We start from the raw sequence: 16,975 nt of genomic DNA, 5'->3' as shown, positions 1-16,975 counted from the left end.
GTAGTTGTACATATGACCTTTCATTTGACATAATATAAAGGAATCGGAATGAAATGAAATAGATTTCAATGTCAATTTTTTATTCCATAATATTTCTTTTTAAGTTCGTAATTCGTTATGTGTCATTTGAGTGAATTGTGACTTATCAAGATATATATTGTGAATTAATAGGAGTGTGAATGTATAATAAGTGTATTGTGTAACTCTTGAATACTTTTTACTGACAATTTTCATTTGTATTCAAGTCGACACGATTGTGCACATTTATCGTGCTTCAAAAGTCGTAATATAAATTTGAAATGGCTACAGACGTATTAACATCTTCTGGAGCTGAGATTCGTGAGAATTTGGTGATTATCCTTATTTATTTTGAATATTCCTAGACTTTCATTAAGTCAACTATATTTATACATAGGCTCATAGATGCTATACTTATGAATATATAAAATTAAAAAAAAAAACATAGTGACCTTCGTAGTACAAAGAAACTTCATCAAAATTCTTATTAATAATTTGCATAAATTTATAGATATAATTTTATATATAATATTACATTGTCATTGACAATATAAATAGATGGCAAAAATTAACTTAGTTAATTTTAAATACCTTGTAGTCCAATGTACCAATCATTATCAAAGTACTGACTCCCAACCCACCTGATGATGAACCAAGATGATCAATTTTAAATTAAATTATAATAGTTCATAAGCAAAAGCTAATCGTCTTAAATTATAAAACTTTGTTCTTAATTTGCTAGGGTAAATAACATTTAATTAAATATAAATAAAATAAATAAGTATACATAATAAATAAAATTTGGGCGACAATAGAGGTAAGATTATCTTGAAATAACCTCGCTGCAATTAAAAGTTAAATCAGTGTTATCAATCTTATTGGCACTTTATCTCAAAATTATAACTTATATTCCTTATTAGCAAACTTTTTTACTTTTAATCAAAATAACCTTGTCGTTAACACTTAAAATGTATGTACTGTCTAAATGATTTATGTAATGGTGAATTTTATGATGAACAATAAATTACCAATAATAATAATAAAACTGCTTCAAGATGTACAAATGAATGAATAAAACATTAAATGACAAAGTATTTCTCATTTGAAATAAATAAACTATTTACTGCTCAATAACAGTGTTTAAGAATAAGTTTTGAATAGAAAAAAAATGACGATGGTAGAATTTTACTCTATGCTGTACCACTAACTCATCAGATAATCTTCCACTCCACCCTATGTATACAACTATTTTGTGATCTTGTTTTATTATGTTCCAATTTTAAAATTAAGTGTTATCACAGGCACATGATATCTTAACATATCTTAAACCAAGGGTTGGATATGGATGGATTACAGATTACCCTAAGCTGCGTCTTTGATATCCTAATGACAGGACCTAACACCCACAACTTGTTTGTCAGGTGGTGTCAAGTCTAAGGTAAATTTAATGTGATATGTTTTACCAAAATTCGCCTTTCGCGCCATGACCGAGCATGATGTCATGATATGTCAATTTAGATATACCAATAATATTTTACCGGTTTCAGATACGGTATATATCGTATTATTTGAATATTAATTTGACTTTATTAGAATTGTCTATTTAAAAAAAAAACTAATAGCTTTCAAATACAATTAGCTACTGTCATTAAGTATAATGCTATGTAAAAAAAAAAATACTACTTAATTTTTCTATCGATTTTTGTTAAGGAGCTCCATAACATCCCTATCAAGCATGTCACTGCGAGTGTAGACAGGCGCGCCGGCGTCGGCAGTATACCTTACGAATTTAAACATTTAAAAAAAAAATGAAAGTGGCCAGTATTAGGCGTCACACGCGTCTAAATGAAAGGCCATAATATTTTTTTTTTATCCATCTGAGGCGTTACCTTGACGTAACTACTTTTGCCTGTATGCTTACCTACCGACTCAATTTAACCAAGCATATTGAAGGGGTAAAAATAGACGTATTCTCAGAAATCTTCTTTTTTAATGACAACCTACACGGCATCCTGTTGGGGCTATTACACAGGTTTGTCCTAGTTTTTATCTGACAATGACTATTCACTTACTTTGAATGTGATTACACCGTTTAAAGGGTTTAAATTGGCTATAATTATTCTTACTCTTAAATACCTCGTTTTGCAAAATTTCGTAATTAATTGTATCTGTTCTGTGGTATAGATAACACATACTTTGGTATTAAATAACAAAAACCGGTTTTTAAAATACCTGCATGTACACATTGTGAATATATAATAATGTACATAAATATTATTTACATTTGATGACGCCAACATAGAAACTACGTCTGTTAAAAAATATTCCGCCCAACGCCAGCTCGAATGCTAAAATTCGAATTTGAAAAAGGAACAAATAAAAATAATTATAGCATTCCTCGATTAAAAATGTATCGTATCTGTATTATATATGTATTTATTATCGTAACTAAGCAAGTGCTTTATTGTATTTTAATTATTTATTTTAACAAAACTAATTTTAAATTTTATTACTTCGTCTAACTATTATTCATACAAATTTAAGCATTGATTAAGAAGTCACTGGCCCCTAACACACGATTCTCTATTTTTAGTTTCCCTCTTTGATTGGAACGTATTACAAAACATAATTATTTATTATTATTTGTATATTTTTTCTCGTTAATTGTGCCGTGACATCAAAAGGAGGCTTTGTTTATATATCAGCAGTATTTTTTTTTAATTTGTACTGTAGTAATAGTAAGCAATTGCGGCATGAGGCTGAGGCTGTAGCCTTATCAGCCGATAGTAGCTTATAGCTTAGAAAGTCATGTGATAAGCATGTTTAGTTTTATTGGTAGTTTCTTGTGTATATTTTATTGTACTTTTGTTATTGAAGTTTAAAATTATATAAATTATTTTCTCTATTGAATTGCACGAAAATCTGGAATATTATTTTATTAGAATCGAAAAGGCATATAATAACAACAATGACAAATTGATCTTTATTCTATTTTTGGAAATGATGTTTTTTAATTTCATTTTATTATATGGGGCTACTAGCTCCCTTTTATAATTGTCATTATTATATTCATTGATCATTATCAAAATCGTTTCACGATCGCCGAAACTATCGAAAAACCAACAAATGAAAGTCGAAATGATAATTTACTTTAAAAATCGGTTTAAAACACGCAGTAATTTACAAATAGTTATCTTATCTAGCTCATGCATAGTAATTATTATTTTATCAAGCAGCTGATTATTTCAACCAGAAACTATATTACATTACCAATATTACAGCGTTAAATTAAATGAATTTTTACTATGCATTGAAACTGACGAGAAAATTTTAAAATCACAATCGAAGAAAATATGTAAACGCTTCCCAAACTCTGTTTCCTGCGTGATTCATAAATAGATTAAATCTTTATGTAACAAAATACAATATAATAAAATCGCAAAAAACCACAAGAAAAAATTGAATATATTTTGAGCGTTAACTTTTAATAATAAAGTATTATAAATATGGGGGCCCTGTTGATGTGCTTTGGTGCTCGATAATTTTTATTTACGAGGAAACAATACATTAGCCTGGTATAGAAATACCATGAGCAATAATTGCATGTGGGTGCAGCGCCGCGATGGCTGTATAGATAAAACAATGGCAAGCAACATTGATTTTTAAATAACTATTTTTTTTTAATCGACACAGAAATCTTATATTCAGCCATTTGTCATTAAAATATTGACTTTTAAAAATTGTCAATCACACATACATAAATATTATTGTTGTCCTGTCCAATTTCACGGTGGTAAATTTCAAGGGAGATCAGCCAACTCAGGACATCATTATTTTTATGGTATAAGTTTTCGGACGAGCATATAGGCCAACGATGGTAAGTGGTCATCATCACCCCTAAGGGTGACAATGACGCTGTAAGAAATATTAACTATTCCTTACATCGTCAATGTGCCACAAACCCTGTGCTTGTAGTTACACTGGCTCACTCACCCTTCAAACTGGAACACAACAATACTGAGTACCGTTATTTGGCGGTAGAATAACTGATGTGTGGGTGGTACCTACCCAGACGGGCTTGCACAAAGCCCTATCATCAAGAAATGTGCTTAAGTGTTTGCTCAAACTTGTTGCACTCTGTATTCCCTAACTTCCATAATCCAATAGGACTGCAAGCTTGAATGAACAGCTTTACATGTTTCATAAATATATTAATTTATGTTTATATTGCATTTTTAATAATAATAAGAATTTATTTATTCCATACAAAAATAATCTTTCTAAACAGTTACATGGTCGAACTACGACACAAGTCTCAATATATCATAATACGAACATCAAGAGATACACAGATCAAGTACTGACTATCCTAGTTAGGCTAATTAATTAACCTGTGTCAAGAATAAACAGTCCTCTCCCCGAAAGTTGAGATATTTAAAATTCAGTAGAAATATCACCTAGGTAGCTCAAAATAAATCTTATATAAAGTGTTTGTAGGTAAATACACATATAATGGCAGTATAGCAGATTTCATTGCCGAAAATTGCAATAGGAAAACATCATAATTTCAACTATCCATATATTTTTTAGTAACGTACAATACAGTATGACAGTTCAACTCTCTATTAGACCGTGATACCGACACAAATAGCCTTACCTATAGGAAATGTTTACGAGCGATAATACAACCCGGCAACGTAGGAAACGATCCAGTGACCTTTGGACTAGCCCGTTTGCGTATACATATTGTACTAATCAAGTATATCTCAAATTATATAAGCAATTTAAATATTTAAAAAGAGAAAGAAGTCACATTTGTTTTTTTTTAAATATACGTTTGTAGATTGTGCCTGTGTATCATGGGAAGCTATCCCAAGCTATTAATGATCGTTTAAATAGACTATTTGACTAGTTTTTAAAATCAATTTTATTTTATTTAGTAGAGGTTAAGGAACCCAGTAAAAGTTGATTTTTTTTATTTCTAGTACATATTTGCTGAAAAATATCGTATTAAAATTCCATATTTAAATATAGTGCGCGAAAACTCTAGTTGAACAATATGGCGCTGCAATGGGGTCGCTGACGTCACTTGCCTGTATTTTAATTTTTGGTACATATAGTAGGCAAGCAAGGTTAACAACCAAGTGACTTTATTATAAACCCGGCCATTTAGGAGAGTTTTTTATCACGTGACAAACGTTTAAAATAATTCCAATTTTTTTAGTAAATTCAGTATTATTTTCAACTTTCGTTAATAGATAACTATTTTTAGACTCATAATATATACTGATTATAATAATTGACACTTTATTATTCGCATTGTCAAATGGTCTATTGTTAAATCGACAGATTATCGTATTTGTAATATTTATGACTGGACTATAATTAAATACACAAAAAACTATCGTTGCTTAGCAACACAAAGGCGAATTAATTAATAGCATAAGCACAAAAAACGACGGATATAAAAATAAATACTTCAAAAATAGTCTCATTTTCCCTTGTCATGGTCAAGTAAGTGGAGTTGTCGTATTTGACACTACGGTCCGGCCATCATGGATAAGGTTTTTATTTAATTTTGTTCGGATATTTGTATAGTACGACACAACTTAGATGTAGCATCGGCATCATTTATACAACTAATAGAAATAGCTCAATACCGCGCCATTCGATGCCATTCATCGCCGTTGATTATCGCGTCAGTTCAACCCGAGAAAGCAAATGCTTGTAAATCGACAAACAACAACACACAAGTTATTACGTTTGTGTAAAGGTCATATTCACATAAGAAATAAATATTGATAATTTGGGATAGCGTACTTAATTCGGATGTGATCGGTTTTACGGATTTGCCGATGCTACATCTAAGTTGTGTCGTACTATACTAGTGTATACATTACAATGCTGTCATACAATCGAAATTGCAAATATCGAGTATGGTATATAATCGGCATATACATATATAAATATGCAAAATTTTTAAACCATTTATTCATTTGCTTTTAATTTATTGAAAATTACTAGTTGCAATCATTGAACCTTGCAACTTCCAGTTGCTAGGCCGTGAAAGGGGACTGGACAAAGTTACTTTTTTACGACTTAAGTTACAAAAATAAATAATAATTACTTTCTGACTCATAAAATTCACTTCTGGCTTAAAAATAAATGTCCCATTCTTATAGCAACATGTCCGGTAAAATTTAATAGCGTGTCCGATTTTTTCGTAACTATCAGTTGTTTCTTAGATATAAGATAATTCGCAGTTTCAGGTGACGACCGCCGTAAAGTTCCTCTCGAACCCCAACGTGCAGAGATGCACATTGGAGAGTAAGGAGAGATTTCTCAGGAGCAAGGGACTCTCCGATGCGGAGATACACAGAGCGATAGAGAAATGCGGAGAGATGGTCGACATACCGTCGTTGACGTCAGAGCTGATGCTGTTTCAAAATTCAAGAAAATCATGGTTCAGAGAAAGGATTCTACCTTTGATTGTCTATGGCGGTTTTGTTTATGGTTGCTACTGGTTTTATAAGGTATTTATTGATTTTCTTTTTTTTTATTATTTCGTAAAGCGTCATTATGATATTAAAATCGTTTAAATCATCAAATAGTTTGGAAGGAATAGTACTGAAAATTTAATATTATTAGTCTTGGTTACCCAATAAATAATGCATATTGAACTATGTTTTTTGCATTTTTGTACGTGTAGCTTAGCTATTATTATAATAGTTTATATATAGTAAGCATAAATTATACAAATTTAAAATTAGCTTAAATTCGGTGCATACATTAAATAAAATTATATGACAATGACTACATGGTTATAAAAAAATTCGTGAGAATTGAAACACAAACGAAAAATAAGTTAAAATAATCACTACATATTATAATACAAACTCCCCCGGCCTCGTCTGTCTGTCCGCATGTTCGTGATAAACTCCTAAACTACTGAACGGATATTCCCTGATAGACAAAGGGATTCATAATTTATTAAGGTATTTGTGTGAGATGGCCCAGTGGTTAGAACGCGTGCATCTTATCCGATGATTGCGGGATCAAACCCAGGCAAGCACTACTATATACATATATGTGGTTAATTTGTGTTTATAATTAATTTCGTGTTCGGCGGTGAAGAAATCGTGAGGAAACCTGCATGTGTCTAATTTAATTGATTTTCTGCCACTTGTGCATTCCACCAACACGTATTGGAACAACGTGGTAGAATATCTTCCAAACCCTCTCCTTAATAGAAGAGGTGGCTTAGCCCAGCAGTGGGAAATTTACAGGCTGTTACTTTTTTGTGTAAATAATTTGAAATAGAAAGACAATTGTTTAACATATAAGACAAAAGCAAAAAAAAAAATTAAATAAAGGGTAAGAATATAAAAAACCTTATGCTACCACTCGTGCGAAGCCGGGACAGGCCGCTAGTATGATACTAAAATAAAGCCGTATCATACATCATTGTATCGAAACGGAGAGGAAAAGTAAACTAATACAGCTATTTTTCGACGTCGAATAGTTAATATATCCTTCCTGAACCACGGTAATCTTTTCTATAATAAGATAACACACTTAATTTTAACTTGGCTCACCAACCGTTTAAATTGGAACACAACAATATTGAGTATTGTTGTCTGAAGGTACATTAGTGGTACCTAACCAGATAAGTTTGCACAAAGCACCGTACCTAAGTTACATAACATTTGCGGACTGTTATTACAGTTTTAATCATAAGCCCTTATTTTCAATGTAAGACGTCCAAGATTGCATCGTCTTAAAACATACATGGGTAATTCTTCTGTGTTCATCTTGTGAGTCACAGATTGTTCGATGACCAATCTCGTTGTCTTTGATTTATTATACTGGACAGTACGCTAGAGGGCTATATTGTTACAGTATGCGGCAGAAAACTCTGTAGCGCTGACAACCAGTAGGAACATAGTTTGTTAATATGTTCATATACGTTTATTGTACAAGATAAACAAAAAGAGAAATAATGCTCAAAACAAATATATAATAAACAATTATTTCATGTATTGTACAACGTGTGGACTTATGGCTAATTAGCCATCTCTTCCAGACAACGCAATAGTTACTTAAAGGTCTTTTTACCAAGACCAAGAATTCTAGACCAACAGTTATAATTATACAGTATTGTCGTTGTTTGAATTGTCAAAGAAAAACCCCATTAATTCTTACATAATGTATGATAAGAAACTTGCTCGTATAATTGCTTTTCCTACGGAGCGATTGCATAAAATAAGTCCGTAAAATAACTTCATGGCATTCACGACCTTATTTGTTATAATAGATGATGGAATACATACATTGATGCATGTGTGTGAAATGTGAATTCTCATATTGATAATGTTTCTTTTTGCATCAGTGTGAGAACTACCTACAGCTATTCTGTACGAATCACTTCATAACTCACTCGTAAAATGTTGACAGACTGACAGTAACTTACTAATGAATATAGTAAATGTCACATGTACTATTCTGACATTTCAAACTCGTATTCAGTAGGGCTATTCTGTAACAAGATACTCGGATCTCACCGCAGAACACGAGTTTAAAATGTCATATTGTTAAATGTGACATTGATTATTAAGATATAAAATACTAGCGATCTGTTCCGGCTTCGCAAGGGTTAAATACTAATACTAAATACTAGTATATTTGTAGTCAAAAGATATTACGATATCACATTAGAAACTTCTTAAATTATTAGTGATAGAAAAACCTTCCTTTCAAAACACTATCTATTAAAAAAACCGCATCAAAATCCGTTGCATAATTGTTTAAGATCTAAGCTTACATAGGGACAGCGATAAGCGACTTTTTTATACTATGTATGAATATATAATGATGACGTCACAAAATATCCCATACTAACATTTGGCATTCGTGTTCTGTAGGGCTATTTTGTAACAAGAAATCTATATAACTATTAAATGTGAATTTTTAGAGAATCGCACTCCTGAGGTGAGATTCGAGTTTCTTGTTACAGAATTTTCCCCAGAATACTATCGTGAAATTTTAAGACACCGGCTCCAAATATAACAATAACTATAACTACGTTATATAATCGTAAATCGACTTTTAAGTAGTCTAATATTTTTCATTTCATTTTACCTAGGAGGACTCTCAAAAATATGTTAAATATGAAATTATTTTTATTACTTTTTCGTGCATATTCATTTGTTTTAAAATAGTGTTTTGTTTGAAGTCGGTTTTTCTTTTTGTTAAAATTTTTATTTATTTTTTGATTTTAAGTGAAGCTGATGTTGACTAACTAATTTTTTTTAATATGGATAGATTAAGCGTTCCGTTTATATGAATCAGAAACTACTTCGAGGACAATTTCAAAGGAAACTTGCGAATAAAGCAAAAATAGACTTTTGAAAATGCGGATTTAATACGTCACGCGGCGTAAACTACAAGGATTCCTCGAAAGAGCTGTAATCGAACTCAGCAAAAAACTTTGAAAAAGACCAACTATATTTCGTACATCATATGACATCACATCACATACACAAAATTTGATTAAAGATAGTAAGAAATTCTGCCCCATATCGCACCCTAACTGCGAGCCGTATAGGAGTTCCATCACTACATAGTATAAAACAAAGTCGCATTCTCTGTCCCTATATCTTTAAATCTACGCAACGGATTTTGATGTGGTTTTTTTTAAAAGATAGTGTGACTCAAGGGGAAGGTTTGTGTATATAATACATGAACAATATAGTAAATAAACACTGATAATTTTAGAAGTTTGCGATGTGATGTCGTAAATAAACAAATTCTGTAGAATATTTAGTATCAGTATTGCACCCGTGCGAAGCCGGGGTGGGTAGCTAGTTGATTATAATATTCGACTATGATAATTACATAAACATAACCACATTACGGAAGGTGACTCAAATATCCAAATAACCTATAAATAAAAGATTCGACCGAGTATCGCTAACGTGCTCCTCAGAATTGTTCCGTTCCCTTCCGTTCCGTTACTTTGTCATGGATCCTGTGCTCAGAACCTTACCAAACTTTCACCAAATTACCCTTGAAGTATATATTTTATAATAAAAAAAGAATTATCAAAATTGGTTAACGTGATTTTCAGTTATACACCTATTTGTCGCGCATATACATAATGCAAATTTAAGACTTATGTCGTTTTCACATGGATAAAAGTTATGAGGTAACAAACATAAAAAAAAAAAAAAAAAAAAAAAAAAAAAAAAAAAAAAAAAAAAAATACAGACGAATTGATAACCTCCTCCTTTTGGAAGTCGGTTGAAAAGTGACATACGCCTAGGCTGTAACTATTATAATACTTAAAGCACACACTACAATGTGTAGCGTATTACATAAGTTGATTATGATATAAGTTCTAACTGAATATCGGGTTTGATCGGAGATGTGTCCTTATTGCTTTTATACTTTATCTCCTGTTCGTTGGGAATGAAAAACATCCTGTAAGTATGGGATGAACATCTGCCACATATATTTCTAGGAACTTAATTCAAAGACGGAAGGCTTTTGACCCGCAGTTCAACATTTACAGGCAGTTACATTTTCGTCTAGTATAGGTCGAAAGTTAAATATACAGAGTTTTTGAAAACCTATCGTGTGTCGTTATTTATAAATACGGGATTCGTTAAAAAGGTCAATGACCGATTATATTTATCGAGCCTTATATAGATAGCGTAAGCTTTGATAAACTATTCGAATTACATGAGCGCTAGGGCTACAATCGATTAATCTTGGTTATTGCTGGCAACCCTAACGTCATACAGGGATTATTAGAACTTTATCGAAATAACTGTAGCAATATTTTAAAACATAAAAGTTTTTGAACACGCTAAATAATTAAGCTCAAATTTTACCATACTCTGAGAAAAGTTACAGACTATGACAGAGTTATATATCGAAGAAGTGGGTAGCCTAGTATTGTATTAAAACCAAATTCGAGTAGGACTGACGCACGATGGATTCCGTAACATTTATAAAAAAAGACAAAAAGTAACGTTTTTTTTGTATGGCAAATGGCAAAAAAATCATATCTGTTTTATTTGAGCCCCCTTAATATTTACTCTATTCCGTTTTTTTTTTTTTTTGTATATGTTGTAATAGCGACAACACAAATACGGCGACGTATAAATAATATTGGCGGCGGTGACCGTTAATAACCATGTAGGCCATTAGCCGGCCCGACTACATTGTAACAAATAAAAAACTTCATGATTACTGTGAAAAACGTACGGTTATTATGGGCGTATTGTTAAATGTACTTTTATGTGAAACTATTGATCGGTCACGGCGTCGCTCGCATTTTAGGTGCTTGTCGTCTAATGTTAGTTTAGTAGCCTATGTCCTTTGGGGTTCAAGCTTCATTCGAAATTACTTCAAATTCGGATGAGTGGTTTGAATGTGAAACTGACAGACAGACAATTCCTTAAATAAGACCTTTTGTACAAGTAGTAATAGTAGAATTGCAGGCAGGCATCCCACTTAGGGTAAGTTTGTTACTATACAGTTACTCGGTGGTAGTAAGCTCCTCTGGGTAGGTACCTCCCACTCATAAGATGTTCTACAAACTTAGTCTTACTTACTTAGTAGTCTTGTGTAACTACAGGTACAATGTAACATCTTAATAGCCAAGGTTGGTGGTGCATGGGCGATATAAATAATGGTTGACATTTCTTACAGCCCATTGTCTATAGGCGATGGTGACCATTTACCATCAGATGGAATTTTTGATTGTCCGTCAACCCATATCACGAATAAGAAATTTCATTTACATAGTATAAAACAAAGTCGCTTACCGCTGTCTGTCCCTATATACGCTTAGATCTTTAAAATTACGCAATAGATTTGATGCTGTTTTTTAATAGAAAGAGTGATTCGAGAAGATTTCTTTTTTTATATAAAACAGGACAATATAGTAAAGAAACAAGAAAAATTATGTAGTATATTTAGTATCAGCGTTGCATCTGTGCGAAGTCGGGGCGGATCGCTAGTTTTTCTATAAACTGCACTACATGAAATTCAACGAAAATGGGGACTCATGACTTACTACCGATTTCGTTAATATTGGAAAGTCGGTACAACAAAACCCTTTGTGTTATTATTTATTAAAAATGTATGTATATATTATTTTAAAATATTAAAAAAAAATGTCCGTATGGGCCACGTCTCCCAAGAAGACGACAAGAATGAAATCCAGCGAAGATCTGCTGATGTTTAGTATAAAATATAAAACGTCAAAATGTTGAATATAATATGTAAAAAAGGCACGGGCATCTGCGAGCTTGTGGATTTAGTAAATTAAAAAAAAACCCTTTGTTCCAGAACTGCATCAGGCATCTGTTATTTGTTGAACAGCCGAAACGTAAAACGACAGCGGAATGTATCGATGAGTTACGGAAGTCACTGGATGTCATGAACGCGAGTATATCCTCGTTGAGGGGAGAGGTCCAATCTTCCGTGAAGCAGAGCGCTCTGAGATCGCAGCTTGATAATTTGAAATCTGACATAGCATCCGTTAAAGGAATTCTGCTCAATAGGTCAGTATTACTTTGTTCTGATTACATAGTAACTAATGATCAAAATGCCTTGGCAGATTTAGGAATTCAACAGTAGCAAGAGTTTTTAAAGACAGTTGAAAGTGTAGTGTATGTTAAGTGATTTATCTTTAATGTCATTGGTCGCGAATTACGTCACCTATTGCTACCGACCAATGGGAAATTAGTTCATTCGGATGTGATCTCCAATTTAAAAATGGAATATCTTATATGCATGAGAATTTTCTTAAATTGCCATCTCATTGGTCATCTCTTTCATTTCAAATAGTAAAAAAGAAAACATCAATAGTGATCATCTCTAGTAGATAGTTTGTTGAGACATGTGCTGAGCATTTGGTCTGTCAGTAAAATTATATGAGGAGTACCCGGTTTTACCACGTACTCTCGGATGATAGCATTTAAAAGATAGGTAACTATGATTGGTAATCATTGATTACGCATTGAGTTTATAGTAATACATCTTGTAAAACGAGCGTCAGATCTTATCAAGTTTTCGATCTTATTAATTATATATTATTATTGCGTAAAGCAAATCGAATTATTATTAATAATTGCAGAAACCAGTTCCCAACACTCAAGACCCGTACAGAGCCACCTTCGATACCAGCATGGCAGCGTCAGTCGGAAGAAGCGACGTCCACAGAGGCAGCTGAAGAGAAGAAGAAACCTCACAGGAGTCGCAGCCAGCGATCAGAATCCGGTGGCTCGAACTCCAGCGAGGGGGAACAGGCTACCAAGAACAGTGACAGTAGCTTGGAGATCATGTAAGTGTCTGCTAGGCTTTTAATAAGAGTATCATAAATTGATTTGTATGGTACGGTATCATTAAATAGTATAAAACAAAGACGCTTACCGCTGTCTGTGACTATGAATGCTAAGATCTTTAAAATTACACGACGGATATTGATGTGGTCTTTTTGAGAGATAAGAGTGTTTCGAGAGGTAGATTTTTGCGTAAAATGCATGGACGATATAGTTAAGAAACACTGATCATTTTAATTTTCTAATTTGACGTCGTTAGTTAGAAAATCTGTAGTATATTTAGTATCAGTATTGCACCCGTTCGAAGCCGTAATGTATCAATAGTCTAAAGTAAATAAAGATTCTATATTGCCTATGAATGTAATTTATCCTTGGAGTGCAAATATTTTCTTTTTAATTACAATTAGTAATCTCACTTAGTGTTAGGCCATTAATGTGTTCCGGTTTGAAGGGAGTATATTTTTATCCAACTTGGTCCCCTATGACAAGTGTATGTAATATATCACGTGATCAAATTGAGCTCATAGCCATTTCATCGATATATATTTATATAATAATCCTCAAATGATTTTTCTCAAGTAGCTAAAGAAAAACAAAAATAAAGATGTTTTATACAACCAATAACATATATAAAAATAATATATATTTTTTTAATATTGAAGACTCTTGCCTGTTTTGCGTAGTAATTGAATAATTTATACCACATCTATCCAATATTCTTAGTTATTAGTCTTCGCCCATGAATGGGACATTATCAGGCAATCCCTTTTTTACTTGTAATTATGAATTTCAAATACGATATTTGCAGAATAATTCGCCTTGGGCAGACCTCACATTTATCAGATTAGATATCTTAATTTATATGATAACTTATTTGTGCTCTTTAGGTATATTTAATTCATTAAAATATTTTATTAAAAAAAATTGTATGATGATACGTCTTTTACAATGAACATCGGCGTCATAACCGAATAAAAAATTTTAAAGTCTTGATATTCATTGAGTAAATAACATTTATAATGAGTATTTATTGACTATAACACGAAAATCATCGTTCACCCCTTAAGGTAGCATATCCAAAAATTATTTAATATATCTATCTACTTATTGTCAATCAGTATCTGAAAAATAAAGTTTCATGTTTCTAACTTTGAAAATGACGGACATCCATACAAACTGTCAACTCCCATTTCACCCCCATTAAGGGTACAATTTCAGAAATTCCATCCTTAGTCGGTGTCTACTCAATAAAACTATCCTACTCAAATTCCATGTTCCTAAATTTCATAGTTTATACTCGGCAATGTATTTGCAAAATAATTCCGCAGATATTTTTAACTTTGCTGTATCGTAAATTCAAATCGTTTATAAAAACTACATTGGTAAAAAAGGCGTATTATTCGATACAAGATTTTATAGATGATAAAAAAGCGTGGAGTTAATACCTGTTGACTTCCAGGCAGGATATATTAATTTAACTATATATATAACTATTAAGTTTCTTGCCGGTTCTTCTCGGTAGAATCTACTTTTCGAACCAGTGGTAGCTTCACTCAATTGTAAAATGAGTATTCAAAAGTGCTTGTAAAAGCCTACTTGAATAAAGTTTATTTTGATTTTCATTTTGAATGATGATTCAGTCAGTCAGGACATGTTATTTTATAATTATAGTTTAAGATGCAAGACTTTAGTCTAAGTATGGCAATACTAAACTTTGTTATATATTTTTAATATCTGTTTTTTTTTCAGAACGTGAAGTTGACTCGTGGAGAACATAACAGAACGTCGGTGTTTAGTTGGACATTGAAATATTTGATTAAATAATAAAATCATGTGTTAATTGTGATGGTACATAATAATAATGTTCCTCGTACGAGTAGGTATTTTAAAATCAAACAAACGGTTATTTGTTTCGTTGTATTAAACTTTCCAATTTGTAATTTAATGACAATTCATGTGCGTTTGTAATGATTTTATCATAAAATGATTTGCTGTTTTAATTTTATTAACGATGAGAAAAATATATTTCGAAAAAAGAATTATCTTTGTTCGCAGTCAGTAAAAAATATAAAACAAATGTGTTAACAAAGAGTATTGACATTTGTGTAATCACAGATTATAAATGTTATCTTTAGTAACAATGGGATGAGTGTAACAAAGCCTACTAAAGTTTCATGACACAAATTACTAAACTAAGTTGGAATTATTTAGTTAATGCCTCCTAATTATGTTAGAGACGATTGTTTCATTAACAATAAATAAAAGAATTTATATTCGAATTTTAAATATTTTTTACGCAAATGGATTCATCATGCTTAAAAGAAATATTTTCTTAACAAACTAAGTATGTCTTGCCTCGCTAACATTTGTGTAAGTATAAGGTTTTATTGAGTGATTTGTTTTTTTTTTCTTTTGGGAGCGGTAATTTCAAGGTCATGTGTAACGTAAATATTTACGTAGTGTTTTTCCCAGGCTTCACTTGTTGCTCGAGATGTGCTAAATTTATTTCTCTTCCACTATGCTATTTAACTTAATAACTTTACATATTGTTTTGTGTGAGTCAAATAAATTTACGGAATGTTAAACTTATTCCGCAAAATCGATTTGGCTGAAATTTCGAACATCCTTAAAGTTGTAATAAAGAATCTTTTTGATGTTTCAAAAAAGATGGAGATTGTCAATTGTATGTAATTATATCTCCAAGTGTCTTTGAGTGTTACGATAATTAAAAAAAAACTATTCCATCATAAGTCATAGTAACGTTTGACAAAACTTTTTTTAATTAAAAAAAATAATGCCCTGATTTAATAATTTACAGCCAGTGTCAGTGTGTTTTTGGGTAGTCGTATAAAAAGACTTAAAAGTTCTTCCATTCTCGTCTTAATTCATTATCAGTTGTGATAAAAATGTGACTACGAATTTGTTTGATTTATTAAACGTTTTAATCTGTCTGCCATACTACACTATTGGTGACGTCATATTAAGTCAAAAATAATCAATCCACTCTCAACGCACATGCTCGTCATCACAATTTGTACAAAAAGAAACCAAAATTATTAAAACATTCGATAAAATATTTTATTGTTATTTATTTTTATGAAAAAAAAATTAGGTTGTTTTAATTTTTATTTGTTTGCGAATTGTTTAATCTGTAATGCAACAAACTTATAAGCTATCAATTGCATTTTATTTTACATTTACATATTAATTGTTTTTTTATTATTTTTACTAATTAAACAAACTATTTTTGTAAACACATATGTGCTTCTAAAAGATTTAAATAATGTATTGACTATTTACCGGCATGAAAGTAATATTGTTTAATCAAAGTTCGAATCATTAAATTAAAATTTAGTTTAAAAATTGGAATTAATTTTTTTTTAATTGAACGATTTTTTAAGACAGTTTTTAAATGATGTCTTCATATGTTAATAAATGGTTGTTATATAAATATTTCTATCAATAATAATTCGCTATAGATTTTGTTTTGTTATAAAGTTTTATATTAATTAATATTATTTAGATGTAATAAAAGGTAGGTGTAAATAATTTAATAGTAATTACTTTCCATAATGGTTTATATATGGTTGTGTATACATGAATGA

At 31.3% G+C, this 16,975-nt stretch overlaps 1 protein-coding gene across 4 annotated transcripts; it reads left to right on the top strand.

Moving 5' to 3' along the window:
- The first annotated feature begins 28 nt into the window (after positions 1 to 28).
- On the top strand, positions 29 to 15,934 carry LOC124534243 (peroxisomal membrane protein PEX14). Of its 4 annotated transcripts, none has more exons than XM_047109978.1 (5): positions 31 to 350; positions 6,282 to 6,551; positions 12,376 to 12,590; positions 13,166 to 13,372; positions 15,120 to 15,934. In XM_047109978.1, the coding sequence occupies exons 1-5, from the start codon at positions 300 to 302 to the stop codon at positions 15,124 to 15,126; spliced, it is 750 nt and encodes a 249-aa protein (XP_046965934.1). In that variant the 5' UTR covers positions 31 to 299; the 3' UTR covers positions 15,127 to 15,934. The 4 variants fall into 4 exon arrangements, with proteins under 4 accessions (XP_046965935.1, XP_046965938.1, XP_046965934.1 ...); XM_047109980.1 differs by having other exon boundaries at positions 32 to 350; positions 6,288 to 6,551; positions 15,120 to 15,933; XM_047109979.1 differs by lacking the exon at positions 15,120 to 15,934 and having other exon boundaries at positions 29 to 350; positions 13,166 to 13,376.
- The last annotated feature ends 1,041 nt before the right edge of the window (positions 15,935 to 16,975 follow it).

Source organism: Vanessa cardui, chromosome 12, assembly GCF_905220365.1.
Source record: "Vanessa cardui chromosome 12, ilVanCard2.1, whole genome shotgun sequence".
Lineage (NCBI taxonomy): Eukaryota > Metazoa > Arthropoda > Insecta > Lepidoptera > Nymphalidae > Vanessa > Vanessa cardui.
Note: the sequence above shows the minus strand (reverse complement) of the source record. Positions and strands in the feature narration are given on the sequence as shown.